Below are 22027 nucleotides of genomic sequence, written 5' to 3'. Positions count from 1 at the left end.
AGCAGAAGGCTGTTGAGTCAGATTTGCTTCTTGCTTTGGGAGCTGGAGGCTGCTGTCTCCCATTGATACATGAGCCTCCTGCTTTGGGAACAGGAGGAAGAATCCCTGTATTCCTCCTAAACCCCACTCCTGAAGCTGGAGGCTGCTGTCTCCCATTCTATCAATAGCCTTCTACTTCAGGAGTAAAGAGGAGGAAGAATCCTTGGATTCCTCCTGCACTCCACTCATGAAGCGGGAGTCTGTTGTGTGAATGGGAGACAGCAGACTCCAGCTTCGGGAATTAGGTTGATAAAAAGTTGTTTAGGAGGTGTTTATGTCACAGCTATTGTCATACATGGAATTATTAAGGTATTATTAACATAAGTACAAAAACATTTCTAATGATTCTATACATTTTAACTACTTGAGGTGCTCCAAGGCAAAGTACTCTTTTCAAGAATTGACCCCATATACTCCTTCCCTTCCTCCCCCAGAAACATGCCTTCCCCATACAGCTTCCAGCATAGCCCCCAGAGGAAGTGGTTCTGGTGGAGATCTTAAGAGTATTCACAACTGCAGCACTCTTTGTAGGCTATTGTAAACAGTTCACTTTTTCATTAGGATGAGGTTTATAGGTTCTTCATCTTGGAAGTACAGTTATTATATAAAAATTTGAAATTACTGTATGCAATCCTACATATCTCTGTTTTCATATATAAGGTGTGTATACTTTATATACATGTTTATGCTGGCTTCATTGAGGCTTACTCCCAAGTTAGTGCTGGGATGCAGCCTCATTCATTATTATTTTTTTACTAATGCATTTTCATGATCTTTCTCATTTTTTGTAATAGAAGAAAGGTGTTGAATCTGTCACCAGACCTACTGCACTAGAAGAGGTATGTCAGTTGTTTCTATTTTTAATAAAACAGGCTACTGATTATATAAATGTTTGCTTGATGATAACATTTGAGTGAAGACATGAGGCTTTGTAGCAGTAAAATCAGTCTATCCCTTCCCTCCTGAGAAAGAAGCTTAGAGGAAAGCAGATCATCATTTTATATGTATCACCTGCATTGTTTCAAATGGAAGAGTGGGGAAGGCAGTTTCCTTATCATTTTTTTTTAATTCACAAATTTTGGGAATTGTAGTTTTGTGAGATATTTAGCTTTCACTGTCAGAGGGGGTGTTCCCATTCTCCTATAAAGCGGATCATGATGCGAATTTAGGGGGTATTGTTTCCACTCAAGCCCGAATTCGACCTGCATTGCCCCTGAATCGTTCCCATAGAGATTTGAATCTGAATCGGATTATCTCGAATAATTTGAATTATATGCCTATAAACTGGTTTAAAAAAACAGTAGGTTTTAAAGCGAATTATTTTTGCTCCCGGTGTCTGATTCATGGTATCCGAATGGGAACGAAAGGGTGTCTGATTTGGGAACCAGGAGATGGGAGGAGCAGCGCTCAAGGGGCTGGCCTGGGGGTGTCACCCTCTTTGTTCTCTTTCTACATCACCAGCGCCATTTTCTTCAGTTCGCATAGACTTTCCCCCGGTGGATTGCAACCTCCCCTCTGCTCCTCATCCATAGACCAATGTGTCAGGAGAGCCATTGAACACCATTTTTAACTATTCTTTTTTCTTTTTTCGCCTCTGCCTGAGTGCCTGAGCAGCAGATGGGCTTTGCAGGACATGCCTGCTTGATCGCCCCCCCAGACAGCCCAGGGAGCAATGGGGGAGGCAAAGGGATTTGGAGGAATGGAGGCTCCTTCCAGAGGAACTATGGGAAGACACAGGAGAGCCTGGATGCCTGGATGCCCAGGGATCTGAGTGGGGGATCAAGCTTTCTCTTGTCTCTTCCCCAAAGAGTCTCTCCCCACTGAAGCCTGCTGCCTTCTCCTCCTTGATCCGATTTGGCAAACACACACACACGCACACACACTAGATAGATAGATAGATAGATATCTTTATACACACACATATGTTTATATATGAATACTCACACACACACATGCATATATATATATATATATATATATATAGATTTATAAACACACAAACATATAGGTATATACACACATACATATTTGTGTGTGTGTGTGAACGCACATATATATACACATATGAATGTATATTTGTGTGTGTGTGTATATATATATATATATATGTATTTCTAAAGTAAATTATAACGTAACAATTTTTTTAATTTATGAAAAAAATCTCATCTGTAGTTCAAAACCCACTGTAGAAATAATACAGTTCGAGAGCCCTTAACCTGCCCTGGCTCAGTACTAAGGAATTATGGGAACTGTTGTGTTTGTGAGACATTTACCCTCCTCTGCCAGAGAGTGCTGGTGCCATAATAAACTACCATTCCCAGGTTCCCTAGCACTGAGTTATGGCAGTTAATATGGGGAGACACAGAATAGGACGAATAGAGACTCCTTCTAGTCTGGGGAGACACAACAGAAGAGCCTCGGGTGCAGCCGATTTTCATTGGTTGCCCCCCCCCCCAAAAAAAAACCCACCCCCAAGACTTGTGATGTCTGAAGCTAGGCGCTTAGCAAGTTAATCCGCTTTAAAATAAAGCGATTTAAAATAAATGGGAATGAAAACAGGGTCTAAATGAATCGAGGTAATTTGCCCCTTTTCGTAATGGAACGATGGAAAAAAATTTGAATTATTCCCGGAACATAATCTGAATCAGAATCACGTCAATATAATCCATTTTATCTGCCAAGTGGGAACACCCCCAGAGAGCTCTACAGTCATAACAAACTATTATTCCCAGAATTTCATATCATTAAGCCATGGCAGTTAAAGTCGTGTCAGTGTGGATTATTTCTGCTGTGCAGATGCAAATAATGAGGCCTTTGTTCTCACACGTGGCCTCATTATTTGATCTACCTTAATCCTTTCATGAATCTTTTAAAAACAAAAGCCTGATAGAAACTGAATGCAGTGGTTAAGAGATCCTGATTAAGGAGCAAAACCACCAGTGGTTTGGATAAACAAACTGAAGGCTTTATTAAAGGAACTCCGTTTTAAGATAGGAAAGTTATGAAGAGTTCTAACGTAGTCTAGCTTCATTCTAATGAAGAGCTGAGAGAAAACTGATGGGAAGAGAAGAGATGGAAAAACATCTCTACGAGTATCAGCTTACATCACAGAGGAGTCAGCATAGATAAAAAAGAAGAGAGGACACTTTGGGTCATTCAAATGGTTTGTACTACACTCTCTGAGCCATTCTTGACTCTTCAGTGCTAAACATTGTCCAAAAAAGACAGCATCTTTCAAGTCCAGATGGAACAACTTGGAAGTAGATCTACTCTGATGTCAGTTGGAAGCCAGATAGAATTTGTTTAATATTTATGCTGATATTTCAGATAAGGAGGCAGCCACACTTACTGATGTATAAAATATTCACACACTCTTCCTCTATCTAATTGGGTTCAGATCCAGTTATTCTTAATTCTTTGCCTTAAGGGGTTGACATAGTAAAGTTATTGCCCAACATAGAATGCATGCATGTATTGTACTAGAATGTGTAAAGCAAATATTTTTTTATTATTATATTTGTGCAAAAATTATAAATGTGGGCTGTGTCAGAAGAGGGCACTATTCCATTACACAGTCAAGAGTGGAACTGAATCAATAGAACTTCATGTGCCTTGAAATCTGACCATATCTTATAGCATTAACTTTTTGTTATATATTTTGTGGTGCTTTTAAACCAAGACTACAATTATTTTCACAGTTTTGTACCCTTACAAGTGCTAGGATGTAATACTGGGACTCTAAGGTGCATTTGAACACTTGAAAGCATTTGTTGTTTTGTCCATATCCTGATCTTTTTAGGAACTGAAACAGAAAAGGGGCCACTCGCTAGTAAATGTATTACAAACACTGGCCAACTTATACCCATTCCTTAAGTCTTGGGACAAAACCCTGAAAAGATTAGAAACATTTCTGGAAGGTCCACAGCTTTTAGCACAATCAGCTTGGTAAGTTTTGTTTTGAGACTGGCTTCTGAGTAGACTTGGTTGGGATTGGAGTATATGTGTATTTTACATAACATGCTACACCGCTGCTGCAACCTGTGGTATTATGCATGTGAATTCAGATGCAACCCAAATATATATTTTTAAAGATGTAATGTTTGGCCAGAATAACTACCACAAGGTAATTGTGAAACACTGAGATGAAGAAACCAATTCTGTGAATCCAACTATAATGAAATATAAAGTAGGAAGAACGGAGTCCTTACATTTATAGTCATTTCTTTTTCAGTTTTGATTGCTAGTGTTTCACCTCTTGTTCTATTCTTGTCAAGCATCTTGTAGTAGACAAACAGGCTTCACTTAGTAAACAATTTTTAGCTAAGAGAAGGAAGACATAACAGACCCTACGCTCATCAGTGGACATCAAGGCTGACATTGTTTGAGACACTGAATCACTGCCAAAATCAGGCAGAGATGTATAGAAATAATCATGACTGAACATAATTTCTAGTGCAGATTGGTATTTCCCTGAATAAGTCCCTATCATCATAAAATCAGCCTGAATGCAAAGGAATATTTCCAGAAAAGAAGAGACTAGAAGCTACCTAGATGCAATAGGAGAGGGAAAGGGCCCTTTCACACTACACAGTATTATTCCACTTTAACTGTCATGGCAACATCCTATATAGTTGGCCCTCAGTATCCACGGATACCAAAACCAAGGGATGTTCAAATTCTATTGTCTCCAGTGGAATGGGGACAACGGGATTCTTCAGCCCTTGTGCAGATGTCTTCATGTCATCCTTCTTCCTTCCTGGTTCTCACTTGTGGTGGGCAGGGGGCAGGCACTGCCAATGCTTCCTCCTCCTTTCTTCCACCTCTTTCTCTTCCTCCTCCTCCACCTCTTCCTCCCGTCTCCTTTGCCACGGCTTCTTCTTCCCATCTCTTCTTCCTCTTCTTCCATCAGCCCTTTTCCTCTCTCCTTCCTGGCTCTCACCAGCCACAGCAGGTGGGTGGTTGGTACAGGGAGCCGCTGCCACTGCTGCCATTTCCTCTTCTTCATCCTCTTCTTCCTCCTGCCTCTTCCTCCTCCTCTGTCTCTTCCTACACCGCCAATGCTACATCAGTGCGGGATTGCCATCCACAGATGGCTGAATCAGCGGATGGCAAGTCTACGGATACCGAGGGTGGACTGTACACTCCTAGAATTTGCACTTTAGGAAGAGGCATTTAAAATTCTCAACCAGAGAGCTGTAATGCCTTACCAAACTACAAACCCCACTGTTCCATAGGATGTTACCATGGAAGTTAAAATAAAATATAGAACTCTCTGAATGGGTGGTTTGGACATTCATGGATTGGAGCAGTATGGCCCTGCTCCATTGCTGTCAATGGCGGCATATTCAGCTACACAGTCACGGCTACACAGCCATGCGCACATTAGTGCCCATTGATGTAATGGGACTTCAGTTTTTTGGGGGGTATTTACAAGGTCCAGAACTGATTCCCTGCCAATACTGAGGGCTGACTACTTAATTATTTACCCTGAAAAGGTCCAAAGTAATAACTGTAATTGAACAATAGGGGTTTTGTTTTAAATTCTATGGGCACATGGTTATTGTTATATTGTAATTGTATTTATATTTCATTATTGTGAGTTGCTGTGATGATCCTATTGCTCTGAAAGCTCCAAAGATAGATAGATAGATAGATAGATAGATAGATAGATAGATAGATAGATAGATAGATAGATAGATAGCCACTATAATAAACAAAGTAAGTAGTCAACAGGAATATAACAGCTTAGATCTAAAACACACTGCAAAAGTAATCTAGTCTGAGACTACTTTAAGTGCCCTGGCTCAATGCTAGGGAATTCTGGGAATTGTACTTTTGTGAGGCATTTAGCCTTCTCTGTCAGAGAGTTCTGGTGCCACAACAAACTACAGTTCCCAGGATTCCCTAGTACTGAGGCAGGTCAGTTAAAGCAGTCTCAAACTGGATTATTTATGCACTGTGTTTTGGACCTTATACTGTTTTTATAAAGACCAGTTTCTCCAGCCAACTGCAGCTGTATCTCTAAAGAAACCACACTCACTCAGAAGAGGATGCTGCTATTGCTGCGTTAGCCTGCCTATAATAGAGACAGGATCTTCAGACAACAAGATGTTAGTCATAAATGAGTTATGAGGGTGTTGATGTGCTGCTCAAATTTCTGTGGGCAGCAATAGTGCCCCACCAAAATCTGGTCCTAACCACATGGGATGGTGATAGACAGGCATAATTTTAACAGTTTGGCCACCCTGCATAGTCCATGGTGATAAAAGGGACAAGTAAATATTTCAGGCTTTCTGGAGATGGCAGGACTGAGAGGCAAAACTACAGTTGTTATGGTGGTTATAGTTCCCTTATCATTCATATAGAATTGTTGATATATGTCTTCAAGTCATTTCCAACTTATGGTGATGCTATGATGAATCTTTCCCGGGGTTTTCTAGGGATGAGAGTATACGACTCTTCCGAGTCACCCAGTGGATTTCCATGACCAAGTGGGAATTCGAGCCCTGGTCTCTAGAGTTGTAGTCCAATCCTCAAACCACTACACCACACTGACTTTTAAAACTGCAGTAGTGGTGAATAGTACTACTACTACTACTAATAATAATAATAATAGCAACAGTAACAAATAAACGATTAATCAAAAAGAAAAAGAAACACTATAATCATTCTTTTCTTTGGGGTATGTAATATTGAAACATGTCATTAAACATGTCAGTAAACATAAGTACAAAGTATGTAGGACCACTATATAAATATATACAATACAATAGAGAACAATGTGAGGCCTTGTTGTATTTTACATGATACAGTTGGAGCAGAATATGTTGTTTTTAATTTTTGGCATGAAGGAACAAGTAAGAACATATTGTACTTCTGCTTCATTCAGCATATTGGAGGCTGCTGGCTTTCAGTTAAACCTCTTAAATAACTTATAACGTACAGCATTAAAGCACTTCCAACTTAGTTCTCTCTTTTTTTTAAGCAAGACAGCTTCCTCTTAAAATCAAACATGAGGGAGTGGGCAAGAAATATATACAGATAGGACTGTGCCAAATATTTGGTTAGTAAATATTTTCAGCATGAGAAATAAGATCTTTCAAGGGGACCAGAATATTTTCCAAAGACCCTTGACTAAAGATATATTACATTTAGTTAAGTGCTGTGGTCAAAGATTTTTACTAAGGAGTGAAGACACCAATGGTTTGGAGAACAAACTAAAGTCTTTATTACAGGAACTCCATTCTAAGATAGGAAAGTTATTTAGGGAGCAGAGTGCTGTTATATCTCCTATGAGATATCCTTATAGTACTTGTTGTATATGTTGCTGCTTTGGTACCATTTATTTGTTCAGATTTGTTATTTCTTGGGGGGGCAATCTCATCACATAGACACATTTGATATGGGGTGACATTACAGTTAATAGGAATAAAATAATTAAAAATAACACTGGTACAAAATGGAGCTGCAGACTTTTTGTTCTGGAATGCTGCTACCTAAATGCTAGATAACCAGCTATTAGAAGCTTCACCTGAATGTGCGCTAGGGGAGGTAGTAAATCATACTTGAAACTGGGCTTCTATTGGCAAGCAGAAGAAAAGCTAATGAAAAGTGGATTTTTTCATTTTGGTTCAGCCATACATAAATATGTTCTTGATGGCTGCCATAATGTTATGGAAGTTCTTAGTTTTGTAGTTCATCAATGCCTAAATGTTTTCCAGAACAGTTTTATAACTTTATAGCTAGGGTAATATTTAATTGACGTTATTTTAGGCTTTCTATTGACTTGTCCAGTAGATAACCATCTTGAATGGATGGACTATAACTTTACATTAAAATAATGCATAAATGGATGGACCTAAACAAACTATTAGTTTGGGTGGAATCCAAAAGATTTTGGGGATGAGAGTGGTAAGGCAACTATGCTTTGAATTTAGCCATTTAATTTTCTCCTGTTTCTCTGTGCCTTTGATAAAGGGCATCTATTTATAACTGCTAACACTCCTTTTTAATTATTGGTTTAAAGACTGAAAGGAACATCTTTGGAATACTTTTGGTTTTTTAAAGAATATTAATTTAACTTTTCAGTAATAGACAAAAATAGGAAGGGGAAAGGACACAAACAATAGCACAAAGATAAACCCTGCCATCCGGGAACATCTAATCTCCTGTATACATTTCACTTTCTTGAGTAGGATTGTGTCATTATCTGTGTTATAGTTAGTGTTTGTTTGGAGATCTGCAACTTCGCTAGCACTGAACAAAATTTAAAATTGGAAAGAGAATCCTTGTTCTAAATATAACCAAGAGGTGGGTTAACAAAACAATGTTGAATGATGGTGAGTGTACAGTGTCCACAGTATGAAAAGACCACATTTTTAAAGTGATTCAGATTCTGCTTTTATGAGGATAAAATGCATTTACTGGAGCAAAATCTGGAGAGGTATTATATGACATACACAGCTTCTAAATTCTGAGCTGAGCCTGAAAAAAAAAATCTTCAGAGAACTGGAAGGGACAACAGTGGCCACTTTTGCCATGGAAGAATAGACAGCTAATGCAGTCCTGAAAGATGGCCATCCAACCTCTTTTTAAAGATCACCAGTGAAGGATAATCCATCACTCTCTGTCTAAAATCTGGGGCCAGCCTGGAGCATTATGCTCTGGACTCACCCTAGATCGGCCATGGTGGCAGCCAAACGAATCAGACTGTGCAAGTGTGACATCACAAGCAGTCTCTACATGGGCCAAGCAGACAACACTACACCAGCTCTACTGGTCTGTCCCCTGAGGAGGTGCCACTGCAGCTTCCTTGCTGACAGGACTCCATGGAAAGGCTGCCCACGTCTACTGAGAGTAGAGTAGCAATTGAATTTTCTAGCATTTACATTTCTTTACTGCTTATCATTGAATTAAGCACTCTCTAAGTGCTTTACAGTATGTTAGCCAATTGCCCTCAACAAGCTGAGTACTCATTTTACTGACCTACGAAAGGATGGAAGGCTGAGTCAACCTTGGAACCCTGGGTTTGAACTCACAACCTTGTGACAGCAGTACTGGCATTTAACCACTGCACCACCAGGGCTCCTTCAGAATGGGGTGCCTGTGTGATCAACAAGAGGAGAGGGTTGAGGGACGCCCAACTGCAATAATGTATCCTTCCAGGAGATGTCACAGGCAATGATCAGGTAAACAGTGAAAGACTGTGGTATTTTCCTGGACAACTCTTGCTTCGAGGAGGGTTCAGGGTTTGGGACAATCTATTTCAGTGTTGAACAGCTCTTAATATTTAGATGAAATCTTTTTTCTTGAAATTGGTTCAAAAAACCTTTGGTTCATGTACTAGTCTCTGAAGGCAACTTGGCTCCATCTTCTACATGGCATCCTTTCACAAATCTGAATCTAAAGGAGTGGACTTTCATTCAGTCCTGCCACTGTCACTGTTTTGCTTGGTGAGGGCATGGGAGAGATCCTTCTCAGTTGCTCCCACCCTCTGAAATTTCCTTATGTGAGAGGCTAGGCTGGCCTCCTCCCTGCTCTTCTTTTGCCTACAGGAAAAGACCTTTTTTATTTAAGCTGGCTTAAATATCTAATTGATTATAGGGTGGCTTCTTATTGGTGCATGTCCTTTATTTTTTTTTAAAAAAAAACTTTTGTATTCCTTTAAAATAATTTCATATTGTTTTAATGTAATGATTTTAAAATTATGATTATTTTAATTATTTTTTAAAATCTCATTGTCAGGGTTTTTTATCAGCCACTTTGGGTCCCACTCTGAGAGAAAGGCATCGTGTAAATTAAATAAATAAGTAAGTCTTGCTTTACAATGCTATGTTAGGTAGCCCATATTCTCAAACTGAAAGGCAGACATGGGCTTAGCTACAGTACTCCAGTGAATGAGGAATCCCTTTTGTATAAAGGAAACTCATATACCCACTGGAATTCCTGCAGCTGAAGGGACCACTAGATTAACTATAGCTACCCTTGCATATAGCTGCCTTGGGTCCTGTTCAAGGAGAAAGACAGAATATAAATTAATTAAATAAATAAACAAAATGCAAAAAAATGCTCCAACAAGTTGGCAGCTAGAAAACACAATGATGAATAACAAAACACAGTACATTAGGGAGCTTTTTAGCTTTAGTAAGAAGGCAAATAAGGAAGGTGTATAAAACTGTTGGGTAGAAAACTAACCATGGTATGAGGAAAAAAATGATGTCAATTCCTCTCCTAATATTTGAAACTGAAATCATCCTCTGAAGGTGAATGGGGAAAATTTCAGAGGTCATGTGAATCACTTTTGCCCGCAAGTGCTCTGAACCCATCATTCAGCCACCTGGGAAGCATGAGTGAAAGGGATAGTGCAAATCACTTTCACATAAAAGTGGGCTGAAAAGCACTTTCAGCCATCAGCTGAAACCACTTTCTACTGTAATTTCTAGTGTTTTGTAATAACAGAGGAACCTGTTAATACCTTGACAGCTGAAAACACTTTCAGCTGATGGCTGAAAGTGCTTTTCAGCCCGCTTTCATGTGAAGGTGATTTGTGCTATCACTTTCACTCAGGTCACGGATGGGGGGGCTATCCCGTCCCTATCCCGTTCCTGTGTGATAATCTCCATAGAGAAGATAATAATAGTCATTTGTTTAGATGACTTCAAAGGGCATACTACTGCAGGGTGAGGCTATCAGTATACTACCCATGGTGTCTATATGCGTTTTCTCCAATGCTATCATATACAGTTATGTCTCTGAATTCCAGCTGCTGATGGGGAACTGCACAACAGAACTGGACTAGATAAACCTGTACTCTGATTCAACATGGTGCTTACAATCAGTAGTGTCTAAACAAAAGTAGACACTTGGAAAGTTATGTTAAATGCACATAAATAAATGGCACTTTTGTTGCTGATCTTAATTTTTATTCTCAGTTCTTATAGGCCAAATGTTCAGGCAGAAGAATTGGGTGAAACAAATGAACACTCAGAAGAAGGTCCATTCAAAGCAGAGAATCAAACTTCTTCCAGCTGTATGGTGAATTGTGATCATTGCTGCTTGGAAGCAATGAATATGAATTCTGCCAATGACTACCTTGGAGTGGGTTTAAGCAAAACAGAATTACAAAGTCTAGATGCAGTGTACAGCTGGATGTTAACACAAAGTGAAGGAAAGGACCAAATGCTGGCACTGTCTCAGGCTTGGAAAAAAGTATTGAGTGGGAAAACATTGTGGAATCCAGAAGAAAGACTGGCAGCAATTTTGGACATTTCTAAAACTATGGGAAAAGACAGCATCACTCTGATAAATGAAGAAAAACTTCTGCATAAGAAGGTTTCAGAACACAATATGCAACTTAACCAATTAAAGGGCAACCAGTTTACTGCTTTAAAACCAAAAGAATCGGTTCCTAAGATTTTGAAAGGTTTCCATGAGAACAAATTGGAAAACAGTATGGCAAACCTATACATTCAACAGATAATTCAAGCACTTCAGTTGTGGATTTCTGAAACGGAAGGATGCTTTTTGTTAGAAGAATATGCGAAAGGCCATTGTGCAAAGGAGGAAAATATGCCAGACTTCATAGAGGTAGTGTATCTGTTTTAACTTTTTAAATATAGTTTTAAATGTTTAATTGGTTTATAAGCTTTAAATTTATTTCATTTTTGTGCCACCCTGAGATCCTATGATATAGAATGGGACATTAAAATTTTAATGAATAAATATGTACTATAAATTGAAGCAATGCCAATTAAGATGTAGTCTTACAATTCTGCGAGTAAGAAATATTGAACATTCTTTATATCTCCTGTTTCTGAATGATGATAGACCCCCCCCCAATGGAGCTGACAAAAACTGAGAATGTATATACAGTATAATAGCACTAAATAAGATAAAGGTAAAAGACAGGAGTAATTTACTGAGGCTCCTGGCTGTGGATACAGTTATAAAGTATATCCTTGCTCTAGGGCTGAGATGTCATTGCATATTAATGGGGCTTAAATCTGAGTAAAGCAGTACCTAACTTCTGTCTTCATAAAATTAAGAAGGTTTCTATGCTCGACTAAATTTTATTTTCTTATAGAGGTCAATAGGAAACAGTATTTTCCTTTAAAAAATTCAACAGGAAAGAAGTATCTGGGTGACACCTCAGAGAACTTATTGAATATTCATGATGGCTTCCAAGTAACCGATTACTTGATGTTGGGAGTGCACATTTAAATTAACTGATACCCAATTGAAAACCTTAATCTAAAGTTTGATGGACTGCTAGCTATGCATAACTCACTCAAACCTAGTAAAAATTATAACATTTTCTGTCAGATGGGTATGGTAAGATCTATGTGCAGCAAACAGCAGAATAATTTTTTTCCTTTAAAAGTTCTGGATATTTAGGAATTGTTTGTGGAAATACAAGAAATGCGTAACTGAGCAATAGATGATCTTATCTGTGTTGACTGTTCTACTAATATATTCAGCTTGCATCATCTTCATAGTATTCAGGCATTATTCTGTGGTAAGGAGAAATAGTTTTTAAGCTTTAGTTTAATTGCATAGATAAGGAAACACTTGAATGATGACTCCAGTAGATCTGTTCAGTTAAAATTAGGGGAAATTAACAGGAACATTTCTCCTTCCTTCCTTCCTGTATTTGCTCATTGCCTATAAGTATGCTTGTTGTTAAAACTAGCTAGGGCTCCCCAAAGTAATATACAACAGATAACAATATTGCATAAAAACAAACCAAAAATAATTTTAAAACTAATTTTAAAGCTAGTTTTTAAAACCTGTTTTTAAAAATAACAGTTAAACCAAAGCCCATATCAAACAGTGCAGTCTTGGCTGCTCAAAGGGGATGGAGGCTGCCCCACTTCCGTTAGAAGAGAGTTCTACAACTGATATCCTCCTGCAGTGAAACTCTTCCTCATATACTCTTGGAATGGTAGGACGCACAACAGGGTTTCTGTCGTGGCTCTTATATTCCGGGCAGGCTCATAGCTAGGAAAATACAAATGTAATCCAGTACGTGCAACTAAATGATGTATTTGTTCAGTCTGCAGAACCATCAAACTGTGAAGACAATGGAAGTACAGCACTTATTGGCATGGAAAATAAACTACCCCATTGTTTTTCAGTGGAGCAACAGCAAATCAGTCATCAAAACAATGATAAAATGGATGGTAGGAAAAAAAGTTGCCCTAGATAAAGCTAAGATGTGGTGTCCTATTAGATTTGACAAATAAGACTTTGTGATTGGAGGAGGGTTCTTGTCCTACAAAATATGTATTGATGTGACCAAGTTGCATGACTCCTTTGGCAAAGATCACCCCAGGAGAAAACTAGGAAAACCTAATTATAATTGTCAAAGATCTTGTTAAACTATGGTAACTGGGGAAGTGACTTCTGGGAAGCCACATGGCCTTACAACTATTATGATATTGGCTTACTTTTTGTGGTATGTAATGCATCCTATGTACATCAAATAGAAATGAAGAGAACAAACTCAAAAGCATCTATAAGCCAGTCAAGAGTTTTAACTGACTGTATATTTAATGTATCATACTGAACTCTACAGGCCTCAGTGTGCACTTCACAGGCACAGTGTGCACTAACATTTATTGTAAAGTTCAAGTGTGCTGTTTTATCTACTCTCTAATTGTATTGTTCTTGTTTCTTTGGTATGAGCAGATGAAAAATATTCTGCACAGGAAAAGCATACATTGGAAATGAAAAACAGTAAATACAATAAGGTAAGAAATTAAGATTGTAAGAATGTGTTTTGTATCTGAGATTAACGTAAATAAGTTTATGTGAGTAAATATAAAGTCTCCAAAAGTTTGTATTGGTTTATAATTTCTAACATTACTAGTTCAGTCAGTGATTTATATTAGAATTTAGGTATTGTTTCCTAGCTGTTTTGAAAATAAAAAGTCTGTTCTATCCCAAACGTTTAATACAATTTAAGAAGAGCAAAAAGAGCTATGGAGAACCATAGAGTCTATCAATGGTTACTTGTCATGGGGGCATATTAATACAAGGGAAGAAATAGGAGTGTCATATTAGATCCAAGTCCTATTTGTAGGCTTTTTACAATTACAATTATATAGGCCAAACTTTAAGAGAGGGCTGATAAATTGTTGAACTCCAATTTTCAATAGCCTCTCCTAGCTTGGACAGTAGTGAACACTGATCATTCTTCAACATCCAAAGGGCTGACAACTCCCTTATAGTGCCTTAAGGAAATGTATCCTGCAGTGGAAAAGAGGGAAGCCAAACTAGATGTGGAAAACTGTTTGAGAAAGACTCAAGACTGTGCCATAGGCAACAATCTGAGATAGACTGGGAACCAAGGGGCTGAACAGACTGCAGCCTCCTCTTTCATCACCAGATCAGGGTTGCGGCAACCACACACTGCAGCCTCATATGGCCTTTCCACAGAGCAAAAAGGAGCCCCAAAAAGTGGCTCCTTTTTGTGCCTTGGAAAGGGCACCATAGCCACTGGTGCTGCAGCTGTTCAGTGCTCATTTTGCCATGTGTCATCTGGGTGTAGTGCCAAAGGAGCACTGTGATGCTGGCCACCATGCGGTTGGGTGCACTGCATGATGCCAGCATCAGGGCAGCATTGGGGTGTGCATCATGTGGACGCTACACCCCCACTCTGCCCTGAGGCCAGCCGTTAGTGCCGATCTGTCAAGGCCCCAAGGGGCTGAGTTCTATCAAAAGGTAAAAACTGAGGGATGAAGACAGGTAACAGGATTGGAATGCAGACAAAAGAGAAATCAGGACTAAAGAGAAAGAGTTTGGGAACAAAGATCAACAAAGAGATGCAAGGGACACCGCAAAGTTCAGGAACACCATAGCCCTGTTTGTGTGTTTACCTGAATATCTGGGGAACTAAAATGGAGATGGGGATGTAAGTGACACTAAATTTCCTGCCCCCATTTTCCTGAGCATCCAAATGTAAGTTAAATATTCATGCATTAAACAGGAAGGTCTGAAAAGGGCTCTGTAATATGTTTTGCTGAACACAGAATAAGCAGTAACCCAACTTTATCAGAGTTCCTGTTAACAGGAACTTTGTAACCACATTCAGTTAAATGAGGTTACAGAGTCTTCTTCAGACTTCTGCATTCAGCACACAAAACTCTAATTTACCATTGGGTACTTGGAAAAAATTGTGAAGGAGAGAGCCTATGTGCACATGAAAATTTGTGTCCCCCACTTTAGCCTTATGCTTATTTAGTCAAATACCTGAACAGGGCTTATGTTACTTTGGCAAGAACAGGAACCGCTTTAAGGCCCCATTCCCACTGGGCACAAAAAGTGACATATATTGTTGCGATTCTGGCTAGAATTTTTTTTCTGAGTCCTAATTGAATCTGGTCCTTTGTTTCCATTAGGAAAGACTGCAAAATGACTCGATTTATTTTGACCATGTTTTTGTTCTCATTGTATTTTTTCCCTGCTGTATTTTAAAGCGGAGTAATTTGCTCCCTGTTTCCATTGCCCTTCCGGAACCTCTTTTTTTTAAGCAGCTGTCAGTCAAGCGCTTAGGCGATTAGACATCACAGTGACGTCAGTTGCTTTGATGCATTTTGGCATGGGCTACTTTTGTTCCCCATTCCCATTTGCATCTTTCAAATCTGTTTTTTGTTTTGTTTTTAAGCAGTCAATCAATCACTTAGGCACTTTTCCCCTCTGGGAAAGGGAGAAGGAGCCTCCATACACCCAAGTCCCTTTGCCTCCCAAGCTGTCCTATGTCTCCCAGAGCCCCTCTGCAAAAGGGAGAAGGAGCCTCTATTCCCCCAAGTCCCTTTGCCTCCCAAGCTCTCCTGTGTCTCCCTAGAGCCCCTCTGCAAAAAGGTGGTTCCAGTATTGAGATATGTGGACCTTCATCCCACGAAGGCACAGGCACACGTGGAGATCTCAAGACCTTGAGGTTTGGTCTCAGAGGCTTCTGACAGAGAGAAGTGGAGTGGAGGAAGGAAATTTATTTCTGTTATTTTAGGGCTGCCTTTCCTGCATCAGTGCAGATTTTCTGCATGTGATTTTGCTACATTTTGTTTTAGCATATTCAAGATGATGCAAACTGTCTATTGAAATTTGCCCATAGCTGTAGCCCATTGTAAAAATGAAACAGAATACCAGAATATTAATATTGCAGCCATGCTTTTCTGAGACCTGGCTGCAAAATTAAACCAAGGCTGAAATGGGCTTTAATACCTTCCTAATGTAAAAGAAAGAAAGAAAGAAAGAAAGAAAGACAGAAAGAAAGAAAGGAAAGGAAAGGAAAACCACATACACACATCCAGGACTCCTCACTTGTGGGGTTCATACATTTTTTAAAAGTCAGTTGGAGTTTTTCTTTTTCTTTTACCAGCCCTATTGAACTATAGAATAACTTTTTTTTGTACTTTAACAATTTTGGTTTATCCTGGCATGGCTTTTCCCTGGAGATCTTCTTGCTAATGAGCATGGAAGAGTGGTCCCCAGGCCTCTGTGAATTTGACTAAGAATAACATCTGTCACTACCAAGAAGCTGTGTGTAAAATTAGAATTTCTCAGGGCAGATTGAGAACATGAATTGTTTATGTTTTGTGCTATTAAAATAGGATTACATTGCAGAGTTCACTTTATTGTTAGGGCACACTCTTTAAGCATGTGTGGAAACTTTTCTACTAAACAGCTTAAATGTAACAATTTATTGTACATATGGCAAGGATGAAATGTATTAGTCTTTAAGATGCTATGAGACACTGTTGCATTTACTACCATCATTCAAGCTGACTTAAGGCCTGGGGCAATAAGGTACAGCAAACTATGAAACCCCACCTGTTTGGCTATTCATGTTTCTGTGGCTCTCGCTGGTCTTTATCATCTTTATCTAACTGTTGGTCTAAACTAAAGTAGGCCTGTAAAATTAAATGAACTTACATGCATGTTGACCTATCAATTTCCCATTGATTCAGTGGATCTATTCTATTAGGGACTAACCATGTTATTCAGCCTGTGTTTTGAGGCATCAGTGGGAAAATGAGAGAAAGCATCTTCCAGTCTGAAGTGGCTTGGAGTATCTGGTGACTGATTAATCTGGTGACTTTTCACAAATACAACTTCTACCAACATACACATTAATTTGTGGATGATATTTGAGACTACATATATATATATATAGAGAGAGAGAGAGAGAGAGAGAGAGAGAGCGCATTCCATTGGATTCATGGAGAGGACACAGGTAGTGATTGTGCATGTAGTTGTTGTGTCTATTTTTAAAAAATCAAACATATGCACTCTGAGCTGACCTTGAATACATTGAAGAGCGATAATTCCACTGCATCAAAGCAGAGTGCAATACTTTCCCAATGCCACTGTGTTCACAGTTTTTGTGGCCAATTCATCATCTTGTGGCCAGATTTCTGATGGCAGATCTCTCTGCACTTATCTGGACTGGTCCTGGATGCTTTTCACTGAGACCATACTGAAAACCCTACAAACTTGGTAAAACCTGCCGAAAATAGTGATCTCCTGCCAAACATTCAAAAGACCATGATCTCCTCCACACCATAGTGAGTTACCAGAGTAGGACTTTGTGGAGGTAACACTATATTAAAAACCATCAGACTGTTGAAAATCTTTGAAGATTCTTGGTAAGACATTTAAATGGCCAAATCTTCTGTACATATTATGAGGCAATGGTTTCATTTGAAACTATATCAATACGTCCTTGCAAAAAAAATCTTCATTAATCTTAGTTAATTGCATTGGCTTCCTGAATATCAGGAACTCATTTTAAACTTGAACTAACTGGACAGGCATAAATATTTTTGCTGATATAAGTTGAGTCTCCCTTATCTGAAATGCTTGGCACCAGAAGTGTTTGGGATTTCAGAGTTTTTCAGATTTTGGAATATCTCCAGATAAGGGAGACCTTTTGGGCTGTCTACTTCACAGCAAATTGTTTAAATTTGAGTGCCACATGATGATTATTTCAAGAATATTAAAATGTAGTACAGTTGGCCTTTGGTATCCACTGAGGGTTTTTTTTGGGGGGGTGGTGGTTAAAATATAAATTTTCAAGCTGGGGATGCAGAATCTGTTGATACAGAGGACCAACTGTGGAAAGAAATACCTGACACACACTGGAAAAATGATAAAACCAACAAAATTGCAAGAGTGGTGTGTTGTTTTTTTATATCAGTTCAAAACTTGGACTAAAATGCCTTTTCGTTGATATGCACAGATATTTTGATAATCTTAAAATAGACTTAAATGTACATGCTGAAGAAGTTTGTTTTTTAAATCACATGACTAAAAGAAAGTCAGCTATTAATCTTTGCTTACTTATTTTATTGTCCAAATAGCACTTTTCAGATCACCTGACAGTATAATTTGAAGGATGTCAGAGGCATGTTCTGACAGCCTTTGGAACATTAAGGGAAAGTAGGAGCACTGTCATTGGGCACCAACTACTAGCATTTGGAACACAGTCTGAGACATGGATCATCTGGTCACAGTCTTCCTTGTCTTGCAGTAATTATTTCTAAATATGCATTTCTACTTGGAAATTAGCCTGTGTTAATTTATGCATATCAGTGCCTTCTTTTCTGATTATGCAATGCTACTTTTAGAGGGGAAGGGGAATTCACAGTACTATTACTACTACTACAATTACTAATGATTTGGGAACCAGAGGTTTCACAGTGTGATTTATGCCACATTAGATGCAAGTGGAGCCAGGTATCAGCAGCCGTCTCACACTACACAATTATAGCACTACCATGTCATGACTACATCCTGTGGAATCCTGGGATTTGCAGCTTGAAGCAATAGAGATGAGTTTGGTTGAAACACAAGCGCTGAGAATTGTAAATGCCCCTCCCTAAACTCCAAAACCCAGGACTCCACAAAATGGAACCTTGACAGTTAAAGTGGAATCATAATTGTGTAATGTGACGCTTCATTAATTTTGCTCTCAAGAGCAACAATGAATGATTTTAGCAATTTCCCCCCAGCTGTGAGAAAGTATTCAAAATCTATGCTGCTTTTGATGACTATTTGCAGTTTGGGAATTATTCTGTATAAAATTCATTTAGGGGTGGATTGTGGAGAATATAGAATTTTCTGCACAGAATACCCATGTGTACATTTTGTTCAGAATAAGCCCTAAACTGTGAATATTTTCCTTGCTAGGATTTCCTGACTCCCAAGAAATGCATTTTTCTATCATTTAAAAAAACATTTACAATTCTTTTTCCCCACCTCTACTGCATATAGATGCTTGCACATCATGAAAACAAAATGACTGCTTGTTCTTCTTTCCATGCAAGATACAGATAACATCCATTTGAATTTACATGTATATTTTACTCTTCTTTCAAAGCTCTCAGATTGGTTGCATGTAGTCTCTCTGTAATAGGGGAATACGGGCCTTCTCTGGAACTAGATCAAAGTTTTGTCTAAATGCTTGTATCTACCTAGTGATGTGTCAGTGCTTTTTGCCCAAAGGGAGATGGGGGGGGGGTTTCCAATATTTTTGTACATCTGTATTAAAGAATCAACACAGCACATCAATTCAGTCTAGCAATTTAATTTGCTTCCTACTTGCTTCTTTTAAGTTTAGTTCCTCAGAAATGAGTTGCTAACATCCTCGTGTTCCAAACTGTAAGAGAAATGTTAATGGAGGATTGTTCTCAGTCTTGGTGCTAAAATAAAGGAAGCCTTTCTCTCGGATTCGTTGAGACCTCAGGAAAGGTTTTCAGAAGAGTTACTTAAAACTAAAAGTCATGTTTAATGTTAGAAGCTCAGCTTGGTCTCTTTGAGTAAGAAAGTGCTTTAGCTTAGTTAAGGGAACCAGATGTAACACATTGACCTTAAATGGTAAAAGCTCCCAGAGTGAACAGAAGAGAGAGAGGGAGGTTTTCCTGAAGGGGGAAAACAAGAGGAATAGCTCAGTTTTAGGTAAGTAATCTCCATAAACCAAGAATAAACAGCTTTCTTCAGCTGAGATCCAAAACGGAACCCCTTTTCCTCCTTAAAGGTACAGTACCTCCATGCTATACTTTAGAGGGATGAAATTTGTATTGATTGTACTGGCTTTCAGTTTGCTGAATAGGAGAGGCAAAAGCAATGGTCTTGACTGAGTCCATCTCTTTCTTGCATACTGTTTAGCAAATATTACACTGTGATGAAGAAATATCAGTGCCAATCCATGGTAAATTCTAATGTTTAAAGCAACTAGCTTACTTTATTTATCAGTAAAATTTGTCCTAAGCTTAGAATCATTAGCAGCAGTTTGCTGCTTTGCTAACAGTTTGAGATTATTAGCTGTTACTCTGCTTATAAACAAAAAAGTGTAAAATGAGCTCAGTGTAACAATAGTGTGCAATGTATGAGCTTCTTTGCCACATGTTCATTTAACAGAGTACACTCCAGAACTGTTTGCTTTGATGGATTGCATAATGTGGCTCTGGAAGTGGTCTTTTCAAAAATATGTTTCCAGAGGTGTTTTTTTGGTATGGCCCCTATTTGCTATTCAAAGCAGTCCTAAGTAAACAGACGTGATTTCTTTAAGACCCAAATCATGTTTTAAAAATCCTGCAGAAAGGTGATGATACTGTTACAGTTTCACCCAATGGCTTATAGGCATCACTTCTGTTAGAACATACAGTCAGATTGTTTTGATAATTCTATGTGAAGATGCAAGGCTTGTACTTTTTAATTTCTTTCTAGCTAGCATGAACTGAAAGCTTAAAATCTTGTTGTCTATAGTCACAGTCATGCAAGAGAATTTGAAGTGCCTTACAGTATTCTAGTTTTACATAGTGAAAAACTTACTTGTGGGGCTGAGTATTAATGAGGAATATGAAACCACTAGTTACCATTTGCAGAAAAATATTTTAAGGATGCATTTTTAAATTTGCCAAGAACTCCTGCATATGAAAATAGTTCTTTTATCTTTTTTATATTTTGTAACTTGTATTGTCTGCCCAGCCATTGATTCAGGCAAATTGGATTTTGGGTTGGTTTTTGTTGTTGTTGTTGTTGTTGTTGTTATCATTTATTTATATAGCGCTGTCAGTGTACATACAGAAAGTGTTAACCATTGTCTCAAGCATACTGGATCCCAGTCTTATACTTCTCCCTCTTTTCAGATCTTGTGGCTAATTGCCCAACACCTTTAAAAGATGGTTGCAGAGGCAGCTTGCGCAGTGTAGACTAGGCAAGTGCTAATGAAACTTTTCATTCCTACTACATCTTCAATTAGAATCTGCCTTGCAGCTCCTGCCTGTAATTTATTTTCTGTTCAAAGTCCAGCAATATTTGGATTACTCCTTGTTCCATGGTGAAGGGGGATATTTTAATACTTACTAATTGCCTGTCTCTCCTGTTTTCTCTTTGCAAAATAGTAAAATAGCTATGTCAGAAACTAAGGAAAAATCCACCATCACTGCCATATTCCACCACAGTGCACTGAGCAAGATGCAACTAGTGGCAGAATTTGAGGGGAGAGGGCATCTAACTGAAATTACAGGAGGCTTTTGCTGATTAGTATGTCATTACATTTATTTATTTAACTTACACCCCACTTTTCCCATATAAATTGGGCCCAAGATAAAATAGTACAAATAGTTTTTTAAATTAAATAAACAAAAGCTTATGAATAAACATGACAGAACAATCTTTCTCTAGGCATTCCTATCTAATATCACTCTATATTGTCATGAGAAGCCACCATTTTAATGCTACGTCTAACAGGTAACAGAACAATTGTGGCTCTGGAATCTTACAGAACCCTGGTGTGGAAGCTTATTGCATGAATCTGAACCATAAGCAGTTTTAATTTTTAACTTGCAAGCATGACAGTTGATTAAAAATAACATGTGGAGTAGCATCTGCTTCTGATTTTCAGTTGTGATGCATTTTAGTGAAATGGGGAGAAACATGAACTTATTCCAAATTGCATACCTTGGTATCTTTGATTGCCAACTAA

The 22027-nt window shown here is 38.5% G+C and overlaps 1 protein-coding gene across 4 annotated transcripts in view; it reads left to right on the top strand.

The window, feature by feature from the left end:
* Nucleotides 1-206: 206 nt before the first annotated feature.
* Nucleotides 207-22027, top strand: part of IRAG1 (inositol 1,4,5-triphosphate receptor associated 1) — a 125733-nt gene continuing 103912 nt past the window's right edge. For all 4 annotated transcript variants that reach the window (XM_042461575.1, XM_042461496.1, XM_042461418.1 and 1 more), the window contains exons 1-5: nucleotides 207-878; nucleotides 3839-3984; nucleotides 10971-11625; nucleotides 13091-13217; nucleotides 13726-13787. In XM_042461575.1, the coding sequence (XP_042317509.1) occupies nucleotides 11071-11625; nucleotides 13091-13217; nucleotides 13726-13787 (744 nt within the window). In that variant the 5' untranslated portion in view covers nucleotides 207-878; nucleotides 3839-3984; nucleotides 10971-11070. The remainder of the gene's footprint in view (nucleotides 879-3838; nucleotides 3985-10970; nucleotides 11626-13090; nucleotides 13218-13725; nucleotides 13788-22027) is intronic.

Source organism: Sceloporus undulatus, chromosome 1 (genome assembly GCF_019175285.1).
Source record: "Sceloporus undulatus isolate JIND9_A2432 ecotype Alabama chromosome 1, SceUnd_v1.1, whole genome shotgun sequence".
Taxonomy (NCBI): Eukaryota; Metazoa; Chordata; class Lepidosauria; order Squamata; family Phrynosomatidae; genus Sceloporus; species Sceloporus undulatus.
This window is presented reverse-complemented; position numbering and strand designations above follow the sequence as displayed.